The sequence below is a fragment of the Bufo bufo genome, chromosome 1 (genome assembly GCF_905171765.1).
Source record: "Bufo bufo chromosome 1, aBufBuf1.1, whole genome shotgun sequence".
NCBI classification, from domain to species: domain Eukaryota; kingdom Metazoa; phylum Chordata; class Amphibia; order Anura; family Bufonidae; genus Bufo; species Bufo bufo.
Window position 1 is genome coordinate 417743546 of NC_053389.1, and position 13400 is coordinate 417756945.

A 13400-nucleotide genomic window follows, 5' to 3' on the forward strand; every position below is an offset into this window, starting at 1 on the left:
GCAAAATAGCAGCAGGACGGATCCGACAGGGTGAACAGCCTGTCAGATCCGTCCTGCTGCTAGTGTGAAAGTACCCTAACCATCCAACCTCACCCCCCCAAGTAGTCAACTAGTCAGAAAGCTGGCTCCCAGCCTCCCCTATCCCCCACAGTACTTCTGTTTAGGCTTACCATCCTCCGGCCACCCCCTTCACCCCAACAATCACATGCAGGCTCACCATCCCCTCCACCTTCAAAGTTGTCAGAAAGCTTTCCCCCAATCTTCCCCAGCGCGATTACATGCAGGCTCACCATCCTCCCCTCACTCCCAAACTGGTCACAATGCTCATTTCCCCATCTCTCCAAGCTCACCATGCTCCCCCACCTACAAACTAATCACAGGGATAGTTTCCCATCCTCTCAAGCTTACCATCCCCCTGCCCCCCACTGCCAAACTGGTCACAGTGCCAGTTTGCCCATCTCTCCAAGCTCGCCATCCTCCTCCATCCAAAAAATAGTTATAGTGCTTGTTTCCTATCCTCCTCCCAACTCCCAGTCCACTCACATATCATTCCCATCTCTGACAGTCCAGAAGAGCAGCACAGTGGGGTAAGCGGGAAGCCACTCTCTGCTATCGCTCCTCTTTGGAGGCCGGATTGGGAAGCGCACAGGTTGGGGCTAGCGGGTGCGTTGTGTGTGACTTGTCTGAAAGTTTTTTCATGAAAAGGTACAGCGCATCGGTGGAGCAACTAACAGATAGCGATAAGACTGAAAAGTCTTGCCATCATTTGGCGACAGCTGGCCTGCCAGACCACGATCTGCATGCCACCTCTGGCACGTGTGCCTCAGGTTGCAGACCCTTGTAAGTTTTGCAGAGTGTGGTTATGTAATTTTTATCTTCATACTCACTTGCATTCTGACGCTGTACTCCCACAAACCATCAGTACAACACATTGAGAGGACTCCTCTATGAGTCTTCTCCACTGCGTGCAAGCGCACAGGAGACCTCTCAATGCATCTTACTGCTGGTTTGTCAGAATGCACGAGAGAATGAAGATAAAAATTACATATCCAGACTGAGCATCACTTACACTATACACCGCTTACTCTAGTTGGGAGGTGGGGGTGTTTCGGAGTGGGTATATTCCCTTTAAATGATGCATATGGGCATATCACTAGTGGTGGTATGTACCAACTAGAGCAAAGAAAAAAATTACTTTGCTGTTGCCAATATCAACCATATTTTTTATGTAGCTGAAGGCGAGCCACAGTTTGAGACCACTGGTATGGCTTTCCTCTTGTAATGTTTATATGATTCTTAGTTCAGACTTTAGGTTACAAAATTCCTAGTCCTAAGATTTGATTATTAAAATCAATAAAATAGATTACCCAATGTTTGGCAATCATCACATCTAAGCAAGCGTTTAGCATTTCTTTGAATAGCTTGACTCAGTGTCACTGCAATCTCCCCATGACCTGTGAAACTGAGCACAGATGTTCTGAGGAGGGGTTATGACTAACAGCAGTGAGGAAAATGACCCGATTCTTACGCTCATTTTGGTGCAATAATGTTCCATCAGATGGGATACCATAAAATTAAACACAGATCAAAGAAGAAAAAGGCAACAAATAGTTTTAAATCTTTTATTTTATTTCAAGGTTTCCAAAAACAGATACTCAGTAACGCAGAACAAAATCAGACCAAATTGCACAAAGTTCCAAAATCTTCCCCATATACTCCTACATCATCACTCCCTTCATTCACAAAAACAAAAAGTAACATTCTTCCAAAAACGGTGCAGAAAACATGGTGTACTCCTCGCCTGCAAGCTAATGGCAAACCATTATGTAAATACACAGCCCTTAGTAATGTAACATGGCCCCAAAACTGGTCGGCAAAGCGAGTTGTCATCTCCTATATTTAATCTTGTTAGTAAAGTAGTAAAAAAGCACCATGCTTAAATAGGACCTGTCACCTCTCCTGACATGTCCGTTTTAGTAACTACTTGCATTCCCCATGTAATAATATAGGAGCATCTATTCTTATGTCTGCATGTTGTGCCATTCCTGTATTATTCCTGCTAGAAGTTTACAAATAAATTGCCAGCAGTTGGCAGTAAAGGTACTGCTGGGTGTTACCAGTAGCAGCTGTGCCTGACTCTGTCCAATCAGTACTGCTGGTGTCAGACTGTGCAGGGACACACCCTGAACTGGTAACACCCCTCTGTTCCTTTATTGCAAGCCGCTGACTATTCATAAACTTGTAGTAGAAATAACAGAGGAATGGCACAACATAGAGTGATAAGAATAGATGATCCAGGATTGTTATTACACGGGGAAAGAAAGTAGTTACTTATGCTTGTTTCACACTTGCATGAACTGATCCGGCAGGAATCAGCCTATAGGATATGTATTTGCCGAGAGTTGGGAATAGCCTGTCGAATCTGTCTGGCCCCATTCACTATAATTGGGGCCAGGGGAGATCCAGCCGCAACCTGGCAAATATGCCGGGGAGCGGCCGGACGAAAACTGCTGCATGCAGTGGTATTTGTCCGGCTGTTCCTCTGCATATTTGCTGGTTTGTGGATGGATCTCCGCTGGTCCCCATTATAATGAATGGAGCCGGACGGAATGCTAGCAGTGCTCGGCAAGGATGGATCCGACAGCCTGCCGGATCTGTTTTACGCAAGTGAGCAATAAGCCTAAAACAGACATGTCAGGAGAGGTAACAGGGCCTGTCTAATGATGTTTGACCAGTTCCTTTCAAACATGTAAAACCCAAGATATATCTGGGGTGAGGTAACAAAACAATTTGTTATATTACAAAAGTACGCTGTTTTGTAGGTGGTAAGATAATGCATAAGAAGGGATAAGCCGAAACATTTCACCATCTAAGAGGTAGATAAGAATAATAATGACAGCACTTAAGGAACACACCAAGCTCAGACCTCCTTCATATAGACCTAGCTTAAAATCAAAACAATTAAACCTCCAAGCGTACCCATATTGTACCTAAAAAAAAAAAAAAAAAAAAAGCATATAATCCCATATTGTACCTAAAATAAAAAAGCATATAATCTCACCTAAATTAAAGAGGACCTTTCACCGATCCTGACATTGTGAAAAGTATCATGACATACAGCGGCGCCCAGGGATCTCACTGCACTTATTATCCCTGGGCGCCGCTCCGTTCTCCCGTTATGTCCTCCGTTATGTTCGGGGACTTGGTTATAGTAGGCGGGTTCTGCTGGGTGTCTCCTTCTCCTAGGCTGTAGCGCTGGCCAATCGCAGCGCAGCGGTTTTTTTCTCCCAGGCTGTGAGCTCTGCGATGCGATTGGCCAGCGCTACAGCCTAGGAGAAGGAGACGCCCAGCAGAACCCGCCTTCTATAACCAAGTCCCCGAACATGACGGAGGACATAACGGGAGAACGGATCGGCGCCCAGGGTTAATAGTAAGTGCAGTGAGATCCCTGGGCGCCGCTGTATAGGTCATGATACTTAGTTCACAATGTCAGGATCGGTGAAATGTCCTCTTTAAGCTAGAGAAACCAATGTGTTAATCTGCCGGTATTAATACCATTAAATTGAAGACAATCTCCATCTCATTGTCATACCATGTCAAGTGTCATTCTGTGGAAGACTTGTATCCATCTATGTTAGTAATGGGATGAGTGGGGAAGCCCAGTCAAGTTACAAATGCCATGTCATCGCACCTGGTCAGTAAGAGTCATAGTCGTAGTATAGACTCTACTGTTTTAGTGTTAATGGAAAATATATTCAACCGGAACCACTAGTCTGCGGTAGTAGTATTAGAAGAAGGTTCATGGAAACCAGTTCTTCATATTTTATTTTTTTAACATATATTACTAACTCCACACCAGCATTCTAGCAGTGTAACTCAGTTACATCCATACATATTGAACCTTTTCATTAAGGTAACCTGGTCACTTAACCTCAAGACAGGAAAGTGGTCTCTCGCTGTGGTGGACTTCCTTAGAACCTCCTGCCTGTCTATGCCATCTGTGTAGTCTCCAGTGTAGTTCGATGGGATGTAGCTTCACACTGTCTCCCTGCCTGTAACACCTGATAAAGGAGAGATGACAGGGCAGACAGGCTTAAGCAGCATCACATAGGAGAACATGGAGGCCCTGCAGTATAAGGGAATAGCAGTTCTGTGTCACTTATCTGTCATGGCTGCCCTTACACAGCGCATTGCAGTATGGTGAGACTCTGCCTCCTCTATCTTTGCAAAGCCAGGTATGATGGGAAATATAGGTTTCATTAGAAAAACCATATCCGAGAGGAGAAGGAATCAAGACGGCTGACAACCCACAAATTACACATCAAATAAAACAGGTATACATAAGGCATAAACAAAATGGTCTATCCTTGACTATATAGCTAAAGAAATAAAATCCCGGAGTGCTTCTTCAGAGACTCTTGGGAATTTTTGTTGAACTGAACAGTTAGAGAACGGCCATTTAATACTTTTTAGTGTTCTTTTTCCAAGAGTGCGCAACTTTTAATCAATATCTCCACCAAGACATCAAGTCCCTGACTTCCATAGAGTGTGACCTTTGGTCAGTTTTGATCTTGTGGTCAACCTTTGGTGCCTTTGACAGTAAACTAAAAACGTTGTGGGACAGCAGGGAGTCGTTTTATTACAAAATTTATCTTCTAGCCCTAGCCAATGGTTAACGAAATAATGATGCAGAGCAGGAGAGTGACTGGTGGCATCTAGTGGATTTTTCAAGGCGGTCAAAGCTTTAGTTTCAGCCTGCACTTCCAGAATGCAGTCGATACAATAGATGGTACATGATTATGACTGAATAGAATTAGTGTGTGTTACTATCGGCTTATGAGATACTGTCTCTACACAATCTTGTGCTGCTGTTTTTATGTGTGGCACTTTTATTGGCTGTTATGACAGAGCTGCCGAATGTCAGACTCCTATATGTTTGCTCTTAACAAGTTCTCCTTGGTTTTCAGAATGCACAATGTTACGTGACAAACCAGGGTCCATTCAAGTGCAATGGTCAGTCACCTAGGGCTATTGCCAGTTGTCTGCAGCATGGCTGTGTTTAGTAAAATGAACCCTGTTGTCGCCGGACACTTTTAGATATGTAATTAAATACACAGAACTATAGATAGAACATCTGACATGCACTAAGTTGGTCCCTAATATAGGATACAGCTACTATGAAATTGATCCTGCTCTAATCCTTAGATCTGCTCCAACAGGATGTACTTGGGATGCCTTCTATGGAAAGCCTGGAACTCATCTGCAGACATATTTACTGAGGATGGCCCTTGTTCAGTTATGCAAAGGCCACTCACGTAGGGTTTATTACACTATAACTTGCTTAGAAAAGTTTCAATATTTCCCATAGCAACCATTCAGATTACTGCTTCCTCATTAAATAAGCCGTGGGAGGATGAGAGCTGGAATCTGATTGATTGTGATGAGGTTTCACTGTTTAGACATAATGCCCCATGCTTCCTATTCTCTTAACGGCTTATTGTAATAAAAACAAAAAAAAATTACGTCAGGAAGGATCCATCAGCTCCCCCGACATGTCTGTTTTAGTAAATACTACAATGCTGTAAAATGATGCGCTATTCTTCCTTTGAAATGACTGACATCATGATGGGAATGGTGGCCATCATACAGTAGGGCAGACTTAGCACTCTTATTTCCATTTTCACGCTCCTATGAAGGAAGAGCCTTATTGTGGTACTGTTTTACAATAGGTCAAAATGGAAACCCTAGCTTTTATGAAAAATCGGTTAAAAATAAACTCTGGATGCAGAAGTAAAAATAGATTAACTTTCCATCTACTATTTTAACAGCAGCTTTACTAGTTAAAAGCTATGGGAACCTTTTAGTTAAAAAGAAATGCTGCATTTACAAGTAGAGGTCATCTGGATACTGTCAATGGTGGGCAGCAGCATATGACTCAAGGTGGGACAAGAACAAACCGTTATTACAGATATGGAACAAGACTACAGTAAAAACAAAATGTTAGCAGAAGTCCCTTTTTCCTATATTATATTTTGAAGTATCAACACCAAGAAACAGAAGGCCCCACATTTGGTCACTTTTCTAGTTTGGCCAGACACATAAGATAAGCTAAACTTGTCAAGAATGTTTACGAGGAGGTTGGAGCTGTTGGCCAAACCGCTCTCTCTCTTGATCCTCCCCATATACATGTTCAGCTAAGGGGGAAGGCTTATTTCATAGGGAAAGGAAGATAAGTTGCTGCTGAACACCTCTCATCTCATACTTGGATAAAGGATCGGCATATTGAAACCCTTCATCTTTGTTTTCACCCAACGTCTGTTAGGATATCCAAAATACAATGGGATATATAAATAAGATATCAAGAAGTAACAGACAATATCAACTGTTAGCATGACCTGGAAAATAAATACAAAAATATGCATCACGGGATAAATCTCATAGAACAAAAACAGTCAATTTACAATGTGATGTGACCGAAAGCACTACCTAGAGAGGATATGGGATTATTTAGGTTTGTCTTGGCACAAAATACGTTCTGCACAGATCTGAACTAGGACTTCATTATAAAGTGCTTGCGGGGGAGTCCAGATCAAATACAGAATCTAGAATGTGTCACTATAGATGAGAGGAGGCCAAATGGCCTATTTCCTCCAAGGGAGGCAACCATTTTATAGGATCATCCAAATCTAGTAACGCATTAGGAGTATGGGCAACAAGTTTATGTGATTATTGATCAGCTGAAAAAATGGCTACCTCCATAGACACTTGGTACCTTTAAAAGGGGCTCCTGGAGTAATGTCATAGTATTTCTAGAATTTTCTAAAAAGTCCCATATGACGATATACCCAGAAATGAGATAAATGACAAGTCATGTCTTTTTCTTCAATGAAAACTACAAAATACAGTATACATTTCCTTATAAATTGATGCTTCTCCAATATCTTCCATGTGCTCTGGCTGGTGGCAGGAGATGACAAACCGTTCCTAGTGAATTTTTCCCAGTTGAATTTTCTTCCAGGCTTCAGATGCAGTAAAAATACAAGAATCCAGAATGCCGGCTACAGTGAACGTTCCACCAATGATGGCACATACCTGCGTTGGAATAAGATATAGATAAATCACATATAACAATCAAAGGGAACCAGCTAATAAATGACAGATTCAGGCATGAGGTATGACTTCCTTCTGATCGCAAAATATGACTTCTACATGGGATGGACTCGCTAACTGAAAGGGTACTTTTTAACACATGCCATTTGATCCAGTTTTGAAGCCAAAACTACAAGTTTCTTCAATATATGAGCCACTCTTGTAAAAAAAAAAAAAAATCAAAAATCATCAAAACGACATGCGTGAAAGCACCCCCTAAAGGAAGAAGGTGAAAATTACCACATTATCAACCTAAGGACAACATTTACCCTTCATGAACATAGTGATCAGGGCAAAGCAAAATTCTTACACATTCTAAAAATGTTTTTTTTTTTCTTCATTTTTCAGTCACATTTCCTTTTTTACAGCACATGTGCAGTTTGGATGCAGTACCAAAAAGTAACAAATAGATTCAAATTTTTTAGGTTCTGAAAAAGGGTGATTAGGAGTTGGCTACAACATGTAGAGTCATTGTGGGCATCTCCTTCAAATTTGCATGTAATAGCTTTCACAAATTATGGGTTTTTGTCCCACAAACAGCAATGACACCAATCAATAAATTGTAACATTTGTACTAAAAATTACAACAATTTTTATGGAATAAGTTTTAAAGAGGACCTTTCACTTGTAAAAACAATGTGAACTAAGTATGCTGACATATAGAGCGGCGCCCGGGGATCTCACTGCACTTACTATTATCCCCGGGCGCCGCTCCGTTCTCCCCTCTCCCGATGTCCTGTGGGCATCTCCTTCTCCTAGGCTGTAGCGCTGGCCAATCGCAGCGCACCGCATGGGAGAAAAAAACCTCCCAGGCTGTGAGCTGTGCGCTGCGATTGGCCAGCGCTGCAGCCTAGGAGAAGGAGACGCCCACAGGACAAGGGAAGACACCACCTACTATAACTTACAGAGCAAAGGTACCGGAGGGGATAACGGGAGAACAGAGCGGCGCCCGGGGATAATAGTAAGTGCAGTGAGATCCCCGGGCGCCGCTCTATATGTCAGCATACTTAGTTGACATTGTTTTTACAAGTGAAAGGTCCTCTTTAAGCACCAATGAAAGTGTTAGATACTATAGGACATCTATTGGAGAGTGCTGGACTGTTTTAAAAAGGGTTGTATAGGAAAGAAGTCACTTTCTGTTTTAAAGGGAGCCTGTCACATTGAACAGGATGCCCTATCTTTAAGCAGTATGTCACAGAGCAGTAGGAGCTAAGCAGATTACCGGTAATATGTAGTGTTCTGGGAAAAGATTCAATATAACTTGCATTTATTCCTTTACGGCCCTCCTATTTTACTTAGAAGTCGAGAGAATGGTCTTATCAGTGACTGACTACTATCTCTATAAGCACACTCATAGGGAAAGTTGTTGGTCACTGAATATTACCACCCACTGGACTCCAAATCATAAAAAGCGCAAAATGAACAAAGTATAAGTTATACTGGTACGTTTCCCAAAAAACGGCATATCAATCTGCTCAGCTTCTTCTACTCTGTAACATGCTACCTAAAGATAGGGCACCATGTTCAATGTGACAGGCTTCCTTTACATTTCAACAACTCTCAAAAGCAGCTTTCAGATAGGAGAGCAATTGTTTACTCCATTGATGAGAAGCCATTAAAACACTTCTTGTAAAAAGGGCTTACCTTGATCTACAAAATGTCACACCCCGAATATGTTAGTCTATATAAGGAATTTTACTAGAAGGCAAATTAGGACTGTAAAAACCGAGATGTTCTAAAAGAGGAGACTTGGTGACAGCCCAGCTGTAACTATAACTCCCAGAATGCTTTGCTAGTTGGAATGAAGCAGGTTGACCATCCGTTCGTAGCCATCAAAATATATATTTGGTCTGTTTACAGAAAACATATCAGTTCCCTGGGGCAACAGCTGTTTTAAAACCCACGTTCCGTCATGCAAAATATGTGACCTGATTAATTTTGGTTGACTAAGTCTAATTTAGTCACAGAAATGATCCCTTGCTCACATACATGTCTGCGGAGAAAAGCAGCCATAAATAGAAAAAGCTTCTGAATGGAAACCATGTGGTCTCTCTGTGTGGATTTTAGAGAATAATATACATTTAGTTATTTGGCTTTTCATGATGAAAAATAATTGCATAATAATTATTAAATAGAAGAGCAATGGTGGGGATTTCTTTGATTTGGACTGTAATTTGAAAAAATAATCACATTTATGAAGCAGAGGACAGCCCCTGGAAGAGACCCCTGGATAACAGCTGATTTATCAAAAGAAATGTAGCACTATAAACCAGCTTAAATAAATAAGAGAAAAAACTAAAACAAATGAACAGAAGACTCACTACAGTTGGCTGTACCCTACGGGTGCCGTCACACGTGCAGGTTTTATTCAAGATTTTTTTATTAAATTTTTTAAGACAAAATCAGCTTCAGATCATAAAATATAGATCGTATTAACCAAATCCACTCCTGGTTTTAGCTTCAAAAACGGCATAAAAAACATGCCTGTGTGACAGTACCCTGATCTAAAAGCAAATAATTGGTTAGTTATTACAGTTACTAAATTTGGTCAGTTGTTCCTTTACAGATACTTATCTCTATCCACAGCATAGAGGTTAATGTCTGATCTCTGGGGGCCCTGCCACTGGGATCCCCTGCGGTCACAAGAGCGGAGGTTCCAGAGTGCCCCATGAGAATGGAGCAGTGGGGCATAGGCATGGCCACTGCTCCATTCACTTCTGTAGGACTGCTTGACATAGCGCAAGTGCTGTACTTGCCCCCATAGATTGATTGTGACTGTTTTAGTGCTGTCTATAGTAACCAATATGAAAACTACAATCAAACTGGTTGCTAATCCTCTAAACACTTGAACACTCATTTACAGGACATTTTAACCTTCGGATCTTTTCTCCAAAACACTTTGTGCACATCCCCTATGAAGTCCTTTGACGTGACACTCCTCTGCTGGAATTAAAACCGGAGGTGTGAAAGTAGCCTGAGGGAGATAATGGGCCTCATTTAATTTACCAACAGTAACACTTCATAATTTATAGATTTTCCTTTTTTTGCAGGCCCTGTGAACAGCTATCGGTGCAGGGAGTAGGAGTAATCAGTGATTGATAGCATTGTGTGTATAAGTATGCATACAGAGATAGCTGTCAGTCACTGATATCACCTCCCTCCTGTACTGATAGCTCTTCGCAGGTCTGCAAATCTAAATATAAAAATTATGAGTTTTACTGAATATTTTCCAACAAAGCTATACACTCACCTAAAGAATTATTAGGAACACCATACTAATATGGTGTTGGACCCCCTTTTGCCTTCAGAACTGCCTTAATTCTACGTGGCATTGATTCAACAAGATCAGCGCTGATAGCATTCTTTAGAAATGTTGGCCCATATTGATAGGATAGCATCTTGCAGTTGATGGACATTTGAGGGATGCACATCCAGGGCACGAAGCTCCCGTTCCACCACATCCCAAAGATGCTCTATTGGGTTGAGATCTGGTGACTGTGGGGGCCATTTTAGTACAGTGAACTCATTGTCATGTTCAAGAAACCAATTTGAAATGATTCGAGCTTTGTGACATGGTGCAATATCCTGCTGGAAGTAGCCATCAGAGGATGGATACATGTTCTCATTCTGTTTACGCCAAATTCGGACTCTACCATTTGAATGTCTCAACAGAAATCGAGACTCATCAGACCAGGCAATATTTTTCCAGTCTTCAACAGTCCAATTTTGGTGAGCTCGTGCAAATTGTAGCCTCTTTTTCCTATTTGTAGTGGAGATGAGTGGTACCCGGTGGGGTCTTCTGCTGTTGTAGCCCATCCGCCTCAAGGTTGTGCGTGTTGTGGCTTCACAAATGCTTTGCTGCATACATCGGTTGTAACGAGTGGTTATTTCAGTCAACGTTGCTCTTTTATCAGCTCTTTTATCTCTGACCTCTAGCATCCACAAGGCATTTTTGCCCACAGGACTGCCGCATACTGGATGTTTTTCCCTTTTCACACCATTCTTTGTAAACCCTAGAAATGGTTGTGCGTGAAAATCCCAGTAACTGAGCAGATTGTGAAATACTCAGACCGGCCCGTCTGGCACCAACAACCATGCCACGCTCAAAATTGCTTAAATCACCTTTCTTTCCCATTCTGACATTCAGTTTGGAGTTCAGGAGATTGTCTTGACCAGGACCACCCCCCCAAATGCATTGAAGCAACTGCCATGTGATTGGTTGACTAGATAATTGCATTAATGAGAAATAGAACAGGTGTTCCTAATAATTCTTTAGGTGAGTGTATATCAGTCTGCTCAGCTTCTCCTGCTCTATAACATGTTGCCTGCAGACTGCGCTGCCTTTTGTGGTGACAGGTCCTCTACAGTTTTAATAAATTCAGCCCATACTATATCTTCATCATAAGGTCCCAGCCAAGAGTACAGAATAACTGTGGAATGTTATGTGTGGCAAGGTCACTGTTGGCATTGTGGGCTTCACAAGGTGTGACCCATTAGCATGTGCCCAAGTGACACACCGGTTCCTATACTCACAGTGACGTGGGACCAGGGCTACCAGCGCAGAGCCAGGGAAACACTGACTGTATGTTAGAGCAGTGACTCACTACTGAAAATAAAGGAGAATGTGCTAATACTTAATGTGGAGTGACAGAGGAAAGGTCTCATCAGCAGCCCAAAAATTGTACAGCTATGATGAAGAGGAATATATGTCAGGACACGCACTGCAGAACATCTTCTATAGCGTTAGCTCAAAGCAGACAGATTTACAATGTGTAAAGGCCGCACTTTAAAATAGAAACACTGAAAACTCTACTTGTGCTTCAAGGGGTTTTCTGTGACTTAAATGATGATGGCCTATCCTTAGCATACTGTACGTCAATAATATATGATCGGCGAGCTCAGACTCCCAATAACTAAGCTGCAGTACCATGCGCGGCTGCCACTGTGCCAGGTAAACAAGCTGATCAGAGGAAGTCCTGGGAATTGGCCCCTACTGTTCTAATACTGATGAGCTATCCCAGGCCACCAATATTAGAGTCCAGACAACCCCTTTTAACGTGAGACCCACTAGTGCAAATCAGGTCTTCCATACATTTGTAAAAGTGCTGCTGTATACTCTTTATTGACGCTACATACGGTAAATAAAGGTTAGTGTATTACCTATATATAGGTTCAGACTGATGAAATAAAAAAAATTAAAACCTGCTCCTTTAGCTACATGCACACGACCGTATGTGTTTTGCGGTCCGCAAAATAAAACGGATGACATCCGTATGCCATCCGTTTTTTTTTGCGGATCCATTGTAACAATGCCTAAAATGGACAAGAATAGGACATGTTCTATTTTTTTGCGGGGCTACAGAACGGACATACTGATGCGGACAGCACACGGTGTGCTATTCACATTTTTTGCGGATCTGCATCCTATCCGCAAAAAAAAACAAAAAAACGGAACGGACACTGAAACAAACAACGTTCATGTGCAAGTAGCCTTAGAAGGAAGAGGTGATCAGCGGCATACTTACCATAGCGGGAAATCACACAACTGCTATGGTGCCCAGCACTGAATTGCTTTTCCTTGTCATACAGCTACTATTGGTTTCAATGCTAGCTGTATAAATCTATGGGCAATTAGCTCCCCCATTAGTGGCTGTAAGCAGCCGGAATCATTCCAAGGGAGCCTGCTACCTACAAATTGTTCCAAAGTAAGCATATAGGATAGGTGACTAAAAGACACCCATACCTTTCTTGTGATATCTGTTCCTCTAATCCTTGCATTAAAACTGATTTTGCAGGTGAAAGGCTCCCTTTCAGTCTATGACTATGTAGAGAGAAGCAGGGAATTTGGAATTCTAGATTAGTGTTCAGGCCCCTATAAAGACTGGTGCTAACTTCTGTGCTGGTAATTTTAAAAAATACAGTGGAAAAAGAAATGATACATTAAAGGGCCTCTATGACTTCTGTATATACCCTGATAATGATGTTTTGGATACAGTTGACTTTACTGGAGAAATCACCAACTTTTAGCACTTAAAATGACATTTTTATTTTAAATCCCTTCGATCATTTTAGTCTTTCTATATCACCTTTTAAATTGAAGGTATCAGCATCTTGTCACATTGGTTCATATTATGTATTTTTCAATTACCTCTTTAGTCTACTTTCGATCCAAGTTAAATGATAAATATGGTACTATACACTCTATAGACCATTATCTATGCTTAGCAACCCATACATTTTCTTCATGGATC

The 13400-nt window shown here is 41.7% G+C and overlaps 1 protein-coding gene across 2 annotated transcripts in view; it reads right to left on the reverse strand.

Annotated features, from left to right (window-relative positions):
- Positions 1 to 3512: 3512 nt before the first annotated feature.
- The window catches only part of ERGIC1 (endoplasmic reticulum-golgi intermediate compartment 1), a 109187-nt gene continuing 99299 nt past the window's right edge, over positions 3513 to 13400 (reverse strand). For both annotated transcript variants that reach the window (XM_040406348.1, XM_040406340.1), the window contains exon 10: positions 3513 to 7092. In XM_040406348.1, the coding sequence (XP_040262282.1) occupies positions 6985 to 7092 (108 nt within the window). In that variant the 3' untranslated portion in view covers positions 3513 to 6984. The remainder of the gene's footprint in view (positions 7093 to 13400) is intronic.